Source organism: Myotis davidii, unplaced genomic scaffold, assembly GCF_000327345.1.
Source record: "Myotis davidii unplaced genomic scaffold, ASM32734v1 scaffold448, whole genome shotgun sequence".
Lineage (NCBI taxonomy): Eukaryota > Metazoa > Chordata > Mammalia > Chiroptera > Vespertilionidae > Myotis > Myotis davidii.
This window is the reverse complement of record NW_006383009.1, coordinates 3,376,947-3,391,843: the sequence shown is the minus strand read 5'-3', so window position 1 is coordinate 3,391,843 and position 14,897 is coordinate 3,376,947. Positions and strand designations below refer to the sequence as shown.

Here is a 14,897-nt window from a genome sequence, read left to right as displayed (position 1 = left end):
GGGGAAGGGAAGGGGGGGGGTGGCAAGAGTCAGGGAAACATTGATGTCTTTACTGGAGGGAAGACGAGTGATTTTCTAGGAGCTTATTCTGGGTCTTTGGAATCATGTGCTTTTCTGTCTTAAAAAAAACCAAAAAACTGTTATTTCTCAATAAAAGACAGACCAGGAGGTGAGGGTGGGAAGGCTCCGGGACCCCCGTCAGGTCCTGAAACACAGGGACGACACTGCGGGTGTTTGTGGGTGCTGGGTGCTCCTGTGGGTGCAGTGTGCGCTCTGCTGCCAGCGCCCTCACAGACCCTCCTGGCCCTGCCCGCAGAGTACAGCGGCCATCGGCAGCCCCACCCCTTCGAGCGCATGATCTTCGGGGCCTGCGCTGGCCTCATCGGGCAGTCAGCCTCGTACCCGCTGGACGTGGTGCGGAGGCGCATGCAGACGGCTGGCATCACAGGCCACCCACGCACCTCCATCGCCTGCACACTGAGCACCATCGTGCGGGAGGAGGGCGTGGTGCGTGGCCTCTACAAGGGCCTGAGCATGAACTGGCTCAAGGGCCCCATCGCTGTGGGCATCAGCTTCACCACCTTCGACCTCATGCAGATTCTGCTGCGGCGCCTGCAGAGCTAGGGGCCCGCACTTGGCCGCTCTCAGGACAGGGGGCCGAGCTCCAGCACGCGGAGGACCGGTGACCCCTAATATTTTGGAGCCTGGGGAATGAGGGGGCGCTTGGCTCTCCCCAGAGCCACGTGGGAATGCCTTGTGGAACGAGCCGGCAGGCCAAGGGGCCTGGCCCAGTGCCCATGGGTCCGCGAGGAACGCCAGAGGCCCTTGGAGTGCAGTGTTGGGGCCACGCCCGCAGCCTCTCCTCTTCCCTCCTCCCTGGAGCTGGCCCCGCTCCCGGAAGTGCCCCTCCCCCAAACACCTGACACAGGAGTGACCAGCGCCACCTCCTGGTGCTCTGCCCCTGGGCACGCTCCTGGTTCTAGTGACTCTGCCCCTACTAGGCCCAGAGCCAGACTCCGCCTGCCCCTCCTGGCCCGGCTGTGCTCAGCCTCAGGTGCAGTGGCCGGGAGGGTGGGAGAGGCCTGGCCTCGCCTGTTCACATGGGACCAGCCTCCTGCTCAGCTGCGGCTACAAATGCAGCCTCTTGACCGCCCTGCCCCACCCCCTCCTGCCTTTATGTACCAGGTCACATGACTCCTCAGTCCCTAGAGCCTTCTGCTGATGAACAGCCTTCTCCAAGTGACCCTGACCCTGACTCTATGCCAGGGTGGGGCCTGGAGCCAGTCTTACCCTCTGTGGCCCACCCGACAGCTGCACTCATGGAGGCGGAGCCCCGGGCCCTGACCTTCTACGCACAGGCGCAGAGGCTTCTGGGGGGACCTATAGCATCTGGCACCTCCCTGACTCCACACCTGAGTGGGCACTTGGCCTGGACATGGGGCAAGTTAAGGCCTACGGGGTTGTCTGGTTCCCATGAACGGATGCGTGGAGGTGGGTGGTAGCCAGATGGGAGCCGTGACAGCGTGTGGCTGGGGGTGGGCAGTTCAGAGGCGTTTAGTTACCACAGGGCACCCCCAGGGAGCCCGTCTCAAGAGAGAAGCTCCCGCCCCTCTGGGTATCACAAGGACTCAGAAACACCCATTTCCTAATGACATTTGAAGGTTTTGGACTTTTTGGTTTTACAGTTTGGCCTTGGGTCTAGTCACACCCTAACCGGCCCGATCTGGTTCCAGCCCCATCATGTGAAATGATCTGATTTCCAGTCATGCTTTTCATTTCTTACCTTCACTCTGTCCTGTCTGTTCTTGCCGTGGACCGTGGTGTGCCCTTCCTCGCATGTGTCCACTGGCCAGCCCCGGTATCATTCCCAGACTCTTGTCCCCAGGGACCCGAGCAGCCTGTGATCGCTGTCCTGTTGGGTGTTTCACCTCCTCTCCCGGCCTTGCCCAGCACTCAGGAGAGGCAGAGGCATCCCTCACAGGGAGACAGGATGGGGCTCAAGGGCCCCAGGCCAGAGAGAGCATCAGGGACTGGGGGTCCACCCAAGGTGGGTGAGGCCAGGTGGCTGGTTGGGCAGCACCCTACTTTGAGCTGCAGGCTGGGCAGGAGCAGGAGGGTCCTCCAGGTCCTACTGGCCCGTGCGCCTCCCCAAGGTCGCTCCCAGCCCCGAGGGCCTTGGCAGCCCTATACCCACTCCCCCAACCCACTCACAGCTGGGCTGGCACCCTCCGCGGTCGCACCCCTCCCCACTGGCTGCCTGTCCTGGTCTGGAGTTATTTTGATGCCATGAAGAGACTTTGTTAATATATAATGTTTATATATTTTAAAGATTTGTGCCAAGAGAGTATATTTAATAAAAATTAAATCGACTTTTCCTCCTGCCCATGTCTCTTTTCTTAGGCTCTGACCTCCATGCACCATGAACCAAAAATAGGGTTATTTTGATAAATTTTTAAATAAAGTCATGAATAAAACTTTTTTAAAATGTAATTTTTTTTTATTGTCAATTCATACTATGGTTTTCTAGAAAACGCAAACTGCATGAAAGGGTTTACCAAGTAGGGTCTCCCAGCTCCTCTGCAGGGGCACCCCATCCCCGTCTGTGTAATAGGGGTGTCCTGCCAGACATCAGTCAGGATGGGCCGTGTCCTGCTCAGCAGGTGGGCCCCAGAGAAACCCTGAGGTTTCTGTCTCTTGCACCCTGTCTGTCATGTGTGTGCTGGGGGCTCCGGACCACAGCTGGATGAAGCCTTGGGTTCAATGTTGCCATCTTCAACTGCAGGAGGTGAGGGCACCAGAGGTCCGTCTCAGTGGCCATGGCATTCAGGGCATACCCACCAGGGGCAGGAAGTGGGAGCCTTGTGTGTAGGTGGTGAGCAACATGGTATTTACTTATTTACTACTTAACCCCATCTATTTATTCATTCCTGGGCCAGCTTTTTGCGGTGAGAAATAATGCCGTGACTGCCACCTTGGTTCCTGCACCCACAGGTGAGAATCTCAGGATGTGTCCCCGAGGGACCAGCCAGCTGTGGGGTCACCTCTTCCAGGTACAAAGTGCTCTCCATTGCCGTTGTGTGAACTTTGGTACCCACAGGCATTATGCAAGGTTCAGCCACAACCCAGCTGGCGGCCTCTGACTCCCCATTTGGGGGTGCCATGTGTTTTAGTCACATCTTCCTGTGATCCTTGCAAGGCCAAGCATCTCTTCCTGATTGTTGGTTATTTATTTCCATCCTCTTAATCATTCTATACACTATAGACCAAGACACCGGCCTGGTAGAAAAGTGAGATGTTCTCAAGTGATCTGAGCAGGAATCTTGTGTTTTTCATGCACTAGCAAGGCAGCAATGGGTGTGACACAGACACACTGGAGAGAAGTGGCTGCAGCTTCTTCACGCAACTCCCTCAAGCCCCAGTGTGCAATGGGCCTCAGACACCTCCAGTGAGGGGTGAGTCAAGGTTCCCAGACTTGGGTGAACGCTGGTGCGTTTTTCTTGGGGTGGCCACATGATGGGTGATGCTGTTCTGGCTCTTGATGTGACATACATCTAAAAAATATGCTGTGGGGCCCAGGAGTCAGGTGGGCATCCTAGGCAGCTGAGGGAGGGAAGGACCCCATCGGAGGAAGTGGGAAAAGCCCCCCAAGGCCGGGGAATTCCCTGCAGGGTGGGTGTCAGGCAGCAGCCCCAAGACTGGCCCTGGGAAGCCATGTAGGGTGTTCAAACAGATGAGGGAAGATGCAGGGGAGCTCAGGCAGGGAGCCAGGCTCTCTGAGCAAGGGGATGGATGCAGGACCTGTAAGCTGAGGTTCCAGAGAACTCTGGTGAGGGGTGGAACCAAGAGCACCCCAGGGCCCAGCCCGGGCACCTGCCTTCAACCTGGGAGACCAGACCCAGACTCAAGTCCCTGATTCGTATCTTCCTAATAATTGTCACATTCAGGTAACTTCTGATAATTCCTAGTGTTCCCTTAAGATCTTGTCTTTGCCTTGGTTGTGATTCTTCTGCCTACTCAGCTTGTGTGTGTGTGTGTGTGCGTGCGTGTGTGTGTGTGTGTGTTTTAATGGCATTGTGGGGACCAGATATTGGCTATTTTATCTTCAAGGCTGTAATGGACTGATGTCTCCCTTGGCACCCTAAATCCCTATGTTGAAACAGTGGTGTTAGGAGGTAGGGCTTGGGGAGGTGCTTAGGGTCAGATGAAGTCATGAAGGTGGGGCCACCATGATGGAATTGGTGCCCTTCTGAGTCACCAAAGAGCTGGCTCTCCTCTCCATCCTCCACTGTATGAGAAGTGGCATCTGCAGCCTAGAAGTGGGTCCTCTCCTGGCCATGCCAGTGCCCTGATCTTGGACTTCCAGCCTCCAGAACAGTGAGAAATCAATTTCCTTTGCTCGTCAGCCACTCCAGCTATGGCATCTTCTTACTTAATAAAGAGGGAATATGCAAATTGACCATCACACCATAATGGTCACGATGGCTGCACCCACAGCAGAGGCAGGGATTCCATAACACAAAATTGCTAAGACCCCTACATTCGTACCATTCTAAATAATTCAAAAATACCATATAGAACCAAAATAAAAAAAAATTAGAAACGTTTTTAACAAAAAAATTGTTGGGGAAGGGGTTAATAAAGAGGGAATATGCAAATTGACCATCACACCATAATGGTCACGATGGCTGCACCCACAGCAGAGGCAGGGATTCCATAACACAAAATGGCTAAGACCCCCCGCCTGGTGGGGCTTGACAGGGGACCTCAGGCCACGCCCCCGCCCCGGCGCCAGGCTGGGGGAGCTCAGGCTGTGTCTCCCACCCAGCAGTTTGACTGGGGACCTTAGGCTGTGCCCCCCTGCTCAGTAGGGCTTGATGGGGGTCCTCAGGCTGCACCCCTAACCCCGGCACCAGGCCAGGAGACCCGAGGCTGCATCCCCCCACCCTGGCACCGGACCAGGGGACCTGAGGCTGCATTCCCCGCCATGCGGGGCCTGATGGGGGAACTCAGGCCACGCCCCCTGCCCACAGGGCTTGACGGGGGACCTCAGGCTGCGCCCCCCGCCCTGGCCCAGGCTGGGGGACTTGAGGCTGTGCCCCCCACCTGGTGGGGCTTGATGGGGAACCTCAGGCTATGCCCCCCACCCTGGTGCCGGGCCAGGCGACCTGAGGCTGCAACCCCAACCTGGCAGGGCTTGATGGTGATGGGGCCAGCTGGGTCTGGGTCTTGCACGATTTTGAGGCGCACATGGGTGGGCGGGGACTTTACTCTGGTTCCCGTGGTGTGCCCCAAACTCTGACAGGAGAAAAATATTCATATACATTTTACTAATTTTCTTTCATCTCTGGCACATCTTTAATAGAGAAAGGGCAAATAGCAATATTAAAATATTTCCTCTAATTAATTCCCTTTTAATGTGCACGAATTTCAAGCACCAGGTCACTAGTTTTGCTATAACAGCCAGAATGGACAAAGCCACTGGCAAGGTGGTCCTTCTCTAAGTCATGGACCATATCGCTTTTCCCAGCTCTGTCCTGGCAGTCTGCTTGGGAGGAAGTCTGGGTTTTTCTCTTGGGAGCTAGGTGCCCTTCAAAGCCCTCATGCTCCCTAATTGAGGCAGCCCCTCATTTGGGAATGGAGTCTGCCACAAAACCCCTTTCTGGCTTCTGGGAAGAGCTGTGTGTAAGGGAACAAGCAGCTGTTGCTGAGCAAAGTGGTGTCAGGAATGTGGGGTGTTGGGGTCAGGGTGGTTTTGAAGATGTTGCAGACAGGTTTCCGAATAGGCTGGGTATGAGAAAGAGAACAGTAACAGAAAAATGGAGCTGATGTGCCTGAGGGGTAGCAGGGGAAGGTCAAGAGCACTGGACATGCTGCCTGAGCTGCCCAAGACACTGAGGACCATAGGAATAAAAGTGGGACTTGCTGACAAACATCTAGAGCCCACAGGATGGAGAGGAGGGGAGAGGGGAGACAGGAGCCTGCAGGGGGTGAGGAGCGCCATAGGGGAGGCCAGATATTGCCTTGTGGGGAGGGGACAGCGAGAGCAGGCGAAGGCTGGAGGACTTGACAGTGAAATGGTTTCAGAGTCCATGGTGCACCTCAGGTCCCGTTTCAGTTCGCAGCATCTTTTCTTTGCACTGGTTTTTCCTTGGCCGACTTCTCTTGATTTGCTTTGTGGGGGGAGGGGGGAGGGCTTCTTTTTAATTCTTTTTCTTCAGATGGTTTGGAAATTATATAGTCAATTTCTTGCAACGTAGGGTTTCTCAGCACTACTGATGTCTGGAGCCAGGTTTCCTTTGTTGGGGACCATCCTGGGCTCTGGGGTGCTGAGGCCTCCGCCCACCAGACGCCATTAGCCTCTTCCCTCCCTCCGGTTGTGATATTCAAAAACGTCTCCTACCGTGACTAGTGTCACTTTGGGGCAGAATGACCCCCCTCCTCGAGCAGCACCAATATGTGGAAATTGCCACTGATGAGTCAACAAAAACTAAAATACTTGTCCTCCTCCTGAAAACACAGGGTCTTTACCACCATCTTCCATCTTCCCTAGTTTCCTCTCACCTTATTTCTTCTCATTCCCACCTTCTGTGTGTGTGTGTGAAATGTGCACAGACTGTAAATATCTTGGGTTTGATGCATGACAGCAAAGGCTGTAACTGTCACTGCTTCTTCCTGCCTTGGCTGCCCCACAAGTGCTGCACCCCATTGTGCCCGCTGTTTGTGCCAGTCACTGCCTTGCTTTTGTTTATGGTGTTTCCACTCCCTACGTGTCCCTAACCACATGGTGTTGAGCTCCAAAGCAGAGAGCAGGCACAGCCATGGTTGGGCAAGCAAGGGGCCAGGCATCCTAAGGCACCACTGCAGGAAGAAGTGTGCCCAGTGGGCTCGGGGGCCACCAGGTGTCAGATGATGACTCCTGAGGTGCCAGGGGACAGTGCGGGTCCTGCAGAGCTGGGAGATGATGCTCCGTTAACTGGAGGCATCCCAGGACACCAAGGGCTGGGCATCAGGCACCTGGAACCTTGCCTTGTTCCATGGAATGTTCTTCCTGTTTGCTTGGATCTCTTCTGCTACAACTATTTTGAAGATTCTTCTTCTAAACCAATCTTCTAATTTCCTCTGTCAGTTCTTGTTTTGTATTATCTTTTATTTTTTTCTTCTTCTGTAAGATTTCCACGTTATCGTCCATTTGCTTTTAATCTCCAAGAGCTCAAGAGAACAACGGTTTGTCAGATGTTCCTTTTTAGTAGCATTGTTCTTGTTTCACGAGTCTCTTTTCTCAGAACATTCTAGACTGTTGTTTCTTTTATTGTTTTGTTGTTTTTTTTTAGAGAGGAATGAAGAGGGACAGAGAAACATTCATGTGAGAGAGAAACAATTGACTGGCTGCCTCTTGCACGCCCCCTGCAACTGGGGATCCAGCCTGCAACCCAGGCATGTGCCAGGAGCGGGAATCGAACCAGTAATCTTTTGGTGCATAGGACGAAACTCAACCAACTAAACCACACCAGCCAGGGCATGGTCTGTTTTTGTATTGCAAGTTCCCTTCTTCCTGTAGAATCAATTCCCCAAAGATGTCTTTTTTTCTGTTTGGGTCTGTTTTCCACACTGGACATTCCTCAGATCCCTGGACAATCCTGGTTGTCTACTCACCCTGAAGAATAAGGGCTGAGACAAGCAGGGTGGAAGGCCAAAGGAGTGTGGGGAACACAGGGACTCTACCTAAGCTGGAGGCTGATGGGAACTCTGTGGTGCTAGTGTTATTAGGTCTTTCCTCTTGGACCAGCTGGATTCCCCAGGGACCTTCAGTCTCATGCCTGGTAAGTTCTAGAATCTGCAGGCAGGATAGGGGTAGTGGCTCTCTCCCTTTAGCATTCATTACGTATAGTCACCTAATCCCATTTGCCACCACATTCCCTACCAAGCCTGGCTTCTCTCCTAGCAGTGGTGTCATGGGAAGGAAACAAGCACCTGAGAACTTTCCGAACAGCTAGCTCCCTGGCCGCCTGCCCGCCTCACCCCGCCCTCAGCCTGGCCATTGAGACCTGCTGTCGTCAGTGCCTCTGGAAGTTTCTACGGGTAAATCAAGCTGTTTCCTGGGCTTAGGGTTTGGCATCCATTAGTTTGGCAGTCAATCGTGGCTCCTCCCTTAATTCCACCTTCTGGAACATACTGCAGCCTTGTACTTTAACTGGAGATTTGAGAAGGATCAAAATTGGATGATGCATTTAGCTTGCCTCAAGCCAGGTTTTAACCCTTGTTTTTTTTTCTAAAAATTTTAAAAATGTTTTTTTATTGATTTCAGAGAGGAAGGGAGAGGGAGAGAGATAGAAACATCAATGATGAGAGAGAATCATCAATAGGTTGCCTCCTGCACGCCCCACAATGGGGATCAAGCCTGCAACCTGGGCATGTGTCCTGTCCGGGAATTGAACTATGACCTCCTGGTTCATAAGTCAATGCCCAACCACTGAGCAACACCGGCCGGGCGAACCCTTGTTTTTAATATACTTTTCATGTTTATCCACATAACAGAAGCATAAGATGTTGACTGATTCATGAGTCATTCAATAAAGCCTATTAAGACCATTACAATTTACTCAGTTGAATTTTGGCTTTTCAGCCACGTGTATGTTATTCCACATACATGCATACATAGTGGGTTCCCACTGTCGCCACAGTGACAGAAAAATTCCGGAGTCAGAGAGAGCCCCTCATCCTCTTTGCTCTGGGCCTATGGCCTCAGCAACGTACCCGTTTGCTGTGTGTGACATTTATAGGAAAGCAGTCCCCATGTACCTGTGGCAGAAGGCAGTAGCCACTGTGGCCCAGCCCAGAACCAGGGGCGCACCTACCCCACCCACCTCTCTCTCCCCCCAGATCCCTCCTTTCCCCCTTTTTTAAAAAGCCACCCTCTGTCATTGCTCTGCTGTCAAACCTGACGTGCACATGCAGTCTAGGAACAATGGCTGTGGGACTCAGCCACCGGCCTCAGGAGATAGTTTCGAGGCAGAAGCTCAGGGTCCCAAGGGGGCCCATGCAGGCACTGCAGTGAAGGGTTGGGCACAGGCCTCCCAGGCCCCCTTGCACCTGGGGATACTGAGGCACACACAGAGAGGGCGGCCATGGGGTTCCAGGAGTCTCTTCAGGTGGCTAGGAGCCTGCCAGGTGCTGATGGAAGTAGAGGCCAAAGAGGCTGGAAAGCAGCTGGCAGGCCGCAGTCCACCAGATGAGGAAGGCCAGGGTGCCACGGAGGAAGAGGGGTGTGAGCAGACCACCCAGGGCCCCAGTGATCTGGGCCGCCGCCTGCTGGGCCTCATCCTCCTTGGGGCCCACTGGGCCATCTTGGGCTGCTGCCAGTACTGGGGCTAGTGGGAGGGCCTGGCCCAGGCCCCAAGAGTAGCCACCTGTGAGGAGAGAGTAGAGAGAGGGACGGCTGTAGGAAGGAGGGGTGAAATAGGGGGATATAGGGACTGGAGGATGAGGAGCGGAGGAAGTGGGGCTGAGGCCAGGACGCCTCAGGGACCCCCAGGCCACCCTCACCCCACAGGCAGTTTCCTCTCACCCAGCGTCTTGAGCAGAAGCGTGCAATTGAGGGTGAGGATGAGAGGCGTCAGGTACTGCAGGCTCACCACCGTCAGGTAACAGTAGACCCGTACCACCTGGTGAGCAGGTAGCAGGGACAGATGACCTTCTGGGCTCCAGCTGACCCCACGCTTGGAAGGCATGAAAGGCCTGCCCTGCAGCCCGGGTTCCCTCCCAGACAAGCACCCGTACCCGCCGCTGGATCTCGCAGGCCTCAATGCGGCCAGCCTCCCGCCTCAGCTGCTCCACGCGGGCCTTGGCCAGGCATAGGTAGGCTTGCAGGTGGGGCCGGGTCACTGCCAGCCGCAGCAGGCACAGTGCCACCAGCACCCAGAGGCGCAGCGAGTCAAAGGCTGAGTCCGACAGTCTGCACAGAAGAGGGTAAGGAGGCTAGTGAGGCCCCTTCTGCCCCAGGATCTTCCCCCAGGACTCATAGCCCTCTCATGGCTCCTCCCTGAGCCTGACTGGCGTACACAGGGGGGTCCCCTAGCTCCCCCTCCTGACCCCACCCCATACACACAGGAAGAAGGGTGTGTCCCCAGAGGGCGCCTGGTGCAGGAAGTTCCGTGCAATAGGCTTGGTCCAGAGCCACAGGATGAACAGGGGGGACAGGAAGCTGGTGTGCAGGAGAAACCTGGAGGCAAGGATGCAGCAGGGTGAGGCCTAGGCACCTACCATCCCCATCCACCCCCTGGGCTCCCTAACCTCTCACCCACCCGTTCCCCACTTCACTGCAGCACGGGCCGGTCTTCTGACATGGTCAGTGCATCTCGGTGGGTCTGGGCCAGCCGCAGGCCTGGGAAGGTGAGGAAGGCACCCAGCATGGAGCCTAGGATCGAAAGCCCCACACGGATGGCCAGCTTGACCAGAGGAACCCTGGGAAGAAGAGACAGGTCAGGGAACCCCACAGCCTGACAGCCGCCCCAGCCCCCCCTCCCTTTCCAGGACTCACATCCAGTCCCAGCCCTGCATCTTCAGAAGTGGCTCCAAGTTCTGGATCATACTGGCCAGGCCTGGGGAAGACAGAGAGAGGTGGAGTAGAGCACACTCCTGGGAACTCAGAGCCTGCCCTGCCCCCTCCTAGATGTCCTTTGCTCCTCAGGGAGGAACGCACCAGTGGCATCCAGGCCCCATGCCAGGCAGGAGGATCACTTAATGCTCCTTTCAAAGAACAGGAGAATGGCCCTGGCCAGATGGCTCAGTTGGTTGGAGCATCGTCCGGTACACCAGAAGGTTGTGGGTTCAGTTCCCAGTCAGGGCACATATCTAGGTTGTGGGTTTGATCCCCAATTGGGGTGCGTATAGGAGGCAACCAGCTGATGTTTCTTTCTCACATCAATGTTTCTCTCTCTAAAACATAAAGAACAGGAGACAATCAGGCAGACCCTGGATTGTGCTGGGGGACATGGGAAAAACAAGGGAGCATGAATGGGCGCTGACAGGATTACACCAGGAATTGAGGGGCGTGAAGGGCTCCCACGGGAGAGAACGGGAGTCCTGAAAAGAACGCTCAGTAGTTCAGATCCCCAGACTTTCCACAGAGTCAAAGCAAGTAAATATCGATTCACAACCAAAATCACCAAACACACAAGGAAACAATCACCATAAAGGAGATTCGGCAGGAAAAAAACAAGACAGTTTAGACTTCAGAAACGGGTATTATCAGCTTTGTATGAGATGACTGAGGAAAATAAAAGCTGGATGACAGAACAGGTGACCCAAGATTACCTCAGCTGATCAGGTACATTCACAGAGAAATCAGCCTTTTCCAAAGGAAAAACATAATTACTGAAATGACAGGATATTAAACATTAAATTAGAAACAGCCAAGGAGGAATTCATGAATTGGATCTGAAGAAATCACTCAGATTCCCACTCAGAAAGAAGAAGGTGGGGAATATGAAGGGAGATGGAGACAGAGGACAGAATAGGAAGTCCAGCATAAGTCAAGTCAGGGCCCCAAAAGGAGAGACAGAGAGAGAGAATGAAGGAGGACAGGAGATACTGCAAAAGAATGGTCGAGAAGTTTGCAGAACGGATGCCACACACTAAAGACATCAAACCAGATAAATACAAAGACACCCATACCTAGACATACTGGTGAAATTGCAGAATACCAAAATCAAAGAGGCTGCAGAGCAGCCTAGGAGTTAAAACAGATCACCTATAAAGGAAGGACAGTTAGGCGGGCAGCCACTATCAAAAGTAACAACAGAAAAGGAACAATATAAAGTATAAAAGTAAGATGGCAGAGACAAGGCCAAATATGTCCAATCACAATAAAAGACAGATTAAACTTCAAAGTTAAACAACATAGATTGATACACTTGATTGAAAATACCCAGCTATGTTTTTTAGAGACATACCTCAACATGAGGTCACTGGAAAGTTGAGAGAAAAGAGATGTTAAAAAGCATAACAAATACTACAAAAGAACACTATATAAAGACTATATTAAAATCAGACAAACGAGACTGAGGTAGAAGTGTTACTAGAATCAGAAAGGGTCAATACATCATGATAAAATGGCTGATTCAGCCATTTGTAACACTGTACAATAAATTCTTTAGGGACAGAGACGTGTGTGATGAAACTGTTTGTTGTTGTTTTTCAATGTTTTTATTGATTTTAGAGAGAGGAAGGGAGAGGGAGAAAGAGATGTGAGAGTGAAGCATCGACTGGCTGCCTCCTACACGTCCCCTACTGGGTATCAAGCCCACAACCCAAGAATGTGTCCTAATTGGGAATTGGTGCGGGGACGAAGCTTAACCAAGTGGGCTACACCGGCCGCCCAGGGAGAAAAAGAAATGATAACCACGAAGTTTGAGGCCTTGGCCGGGAAGCTCCATTAGAGCACCATACCTCTAGCCAAGGCTGCGAGTCTGACCCCGAGTCAGGACGCATACAAGAGTCAACCAATGAAAGCATAATAAGTGGAACAACAAGTCGATGTTTCTCTTTGTCTTTCTCTCTCTTACCCTTTCTCTTCCTCTCTCTCTCTCTAAAAATCAATTAAAAAACAAACAAACACAAAACTTGCCCTGCCCAGTGTGGCTCTGTGGTTACAGCATCTGTGAGTTTGATTCCCAATCAAGGACAAGTACCTGGGTTGCAGGTTCGATCCCCAGCCCTGGCAGGGGCCCATGCAGGAGGCAACCAATCTGTGTGTCTCTCACTTGGATTCTCTCTCTCTCTCCCATCCTTTCCCTTCCTTCCTCTCTCTAAAAATCAATGAAAAACATATCCTCAGGTGAGGATTAACAACGAAAAAAACCTTAAAACAAACAAACACAGTTTGAGAGACTGGTCGGGGCTAAGAACAGGGGGAAGGCAGTGGGACCAGGAAGGAGCACCAGGGACACACAGAAGTGCTGGGATCCAGTTCTTACTTGAGAGGTGGTTCATGGGTGTTTACATGATTATTATCCTTTGTAACTTACATATGTGTGTTATTTTATGTATCAAACATTATGTAATTTAAAAAATAGAAAAGTGGGGAGAATTGGTGATAATAAAGCTCAAGGAATCAACAGGGCCCTGTAAGCCACAGTAAGGAAATTGGTCTTTATTCAAAGACCATGAGAGTCTGGTATCAGGCAGAGAGGTTGCATGATCCAAATTATGTTTTTAAAAGATCAATCAAATAATAGAAAAAGCCAAAACCAAAATGAGAAACTAAGAAAAAATAGAGAACTCCTACAATCAATAAAAGGGTCAACAACCCAATAGAAATTGGGCAAAAGAGTAGAGCTTTTCTGGAAGGGAAATAGAAACAGCTTCTTCAGCATATGAAAAGGTGCTCGCCCTGGTCGTTTTGCTCAGTGGATAGAGCATCGGCCCTTGGACTGAAGGGTCCCGGGTTCGATTCCAGTAAAGGACATGAATGGGAGGCAACCAATCGATGTGTCTCTCACACATCGATGTTTCTCTCTGTCTCTTCCCCTCCCTTCCACTCTCTCTAAAAATCAATGGGAAAATATCCTTGGGTGAGGTTTAACAAACACAAAAGATGCTCAGCCTCACTTCTATTTTCGCCCATTAGCTCACCCAAGATGAAGAGGTCAGAGGACACCCATTGGAGAGGGTGTGGGAAATAGGCATGTCCATGCATGGTTTCCTGAAGGACAATTTGCAACATTATCCAAATTACAAATGCACTCTGGTGCACGGGACTACAGGCACAAAGCTATTCCCATGCCACACTGTTATATAACAACGTGGTTTTGTGCGACAACCATTTAATAGCAGAAGACTTAAATGTCCATAATTAGACAACCAAGATGGCGGCATAGGTAAACACCTGAACTTACTGCCGCGCACAACCACTTTAAAACTACAACTAACATCCAAAACCGGTTTGGCTCAATGGATAGAGCGTCGGCCTGCGGACTGAAGGGTCCCAGGTTCGATTCCGGTCAAGGGCATGTACCTGGGTTGTGGGCACATCCCCAGTGGGGGATGTGCAGGAGGCGGCTGATCGATGTTTCTCTCTCATCGATGTTTCTGACTCTCTATCTCTCTCCCTTCCTCTCTGTAAAAAATCAATAAAGTATATTTAAAAAAAAAACAAAAAACTACAACTAACATACAAAACAAATATCATCCAGAACCACGGGAAGGCTGGCTGAGTGGAAATTCTACAACTAGAAGGTCAGAGAAAAGCACATTGAGTCTGGTAGGAGGTGCAGAGGTGTGGAAGCGGAGGTACAGGGGCTGGCAGCTGGGTACGCTGTTGTCTTTTTCAATCGGGAGGGAGATACAAGCTCCCGACTGCTTTGAACTCCAGTTCCGGGTGAGAATTTGGGGACCCAGACTCATACGGAGAGAAACTGGACTATCGGGCGCCAGGCCAGAACGTGAAGGCAGCTTTCTCACAGAGGTGCTTGCAAAGGTCATTGTTCCTGCACAGGCCGCGGGGCACAGACCCCAGGACCGCTCAGAGGCAGAGCAGACTGGCAGCCATTGTGGTTTGCTCTCCCTGAGACCCCGCCCCACCCAATTTACAACCCCACCCAAGCTGTGTGCAAAGGCTTTTGCATATGAATGGCCTGGCCTTTCTCCGCCTAAAAACCTGGGTAGACTCATTGAGCACCAAAGCCCCACTGAAGTCACTCCTGCCCCATAAGGGTGTCTCCAGCACAGAAGTTCTCCCATTGTAGATACAACTGGTCCTCACAGCCAACTGGCCTGAAGGTCAATTCCTCCCAGTGATACCAACAGCAATCAAGGCTTAACTACAATAAGACTGTGCACCCAGCCCACAAAGGGGTGCACCAAGAGTGTCCACCTCAGGTAATTGGGGAGGCTGAGCC

At 52.2% G+C, this 14,897-nt stretch overlaps 2 protein-coding genes across 5 annotated transcripts in view; one reads left to right on the top strand and one right to left on the bottom strand.

Annotated features, from left to right (window-relative positions):
• The window catches only part of SLC25A42 (solute carrier family 25 member 42), a 9,419-nt gene extending 7,044 nt beyond the window's left edge, over positions 1-2,375 (top strand). For both annotated transcript variants that reach the window (XM_006778337.2, XM_015557757.1), the window contains exon 7: positions 317-2,375. In XM_006778337.2, the coding sequence (XP_006778400.1) occupies positions 317-624 (308 nt within the window). In that variant the 3' untranslated portion in view covers positions 625-2,375. The remainder of the gene's footprint in view (positions 1-316) is intronic.
• A 6,109-nt stretch (positions 2,376-8,484) lies between these two features.
• Positions 8,485-14,897, bottom strand: part of TMEM161A (transmembrane protein 161A) — a 15,087-nt gene continuing 8,674 nt past the window's right edge. For all 3 annotated transcript variants that reach the window (XM_006778335.2, XM_015557779.1, XM_015557778.1), the window contains 6 exons: positions 10,538-10,598; positions 10,318-10,461; positions 10,106-10,219; positions 9,778-9,952; positions 9,566-9,662; positions 8,485-9,407 (listed from right to left, as the gene is read on the bottom strand). In XM_006778335.2, coding sequence (XP_006778398.1) covers positions 9,154-9,407; positions 9,566-9,662; positions 9,778-9,952; positions 10,106-10,219; positions 10,318-10,461; positions 10,538-10,598 — 845 coding nt within the window. In that variant the 3' untranslated portion in view covers positions 8,485-9,153. The remainder of the gene's footprint in view (positions 9,408-9,565; positions 9,663-9,777; positions 9,953-10,105; positions 10,220-10,317; positions 10,462-10,537; positions 10,599-14,897) is intronic.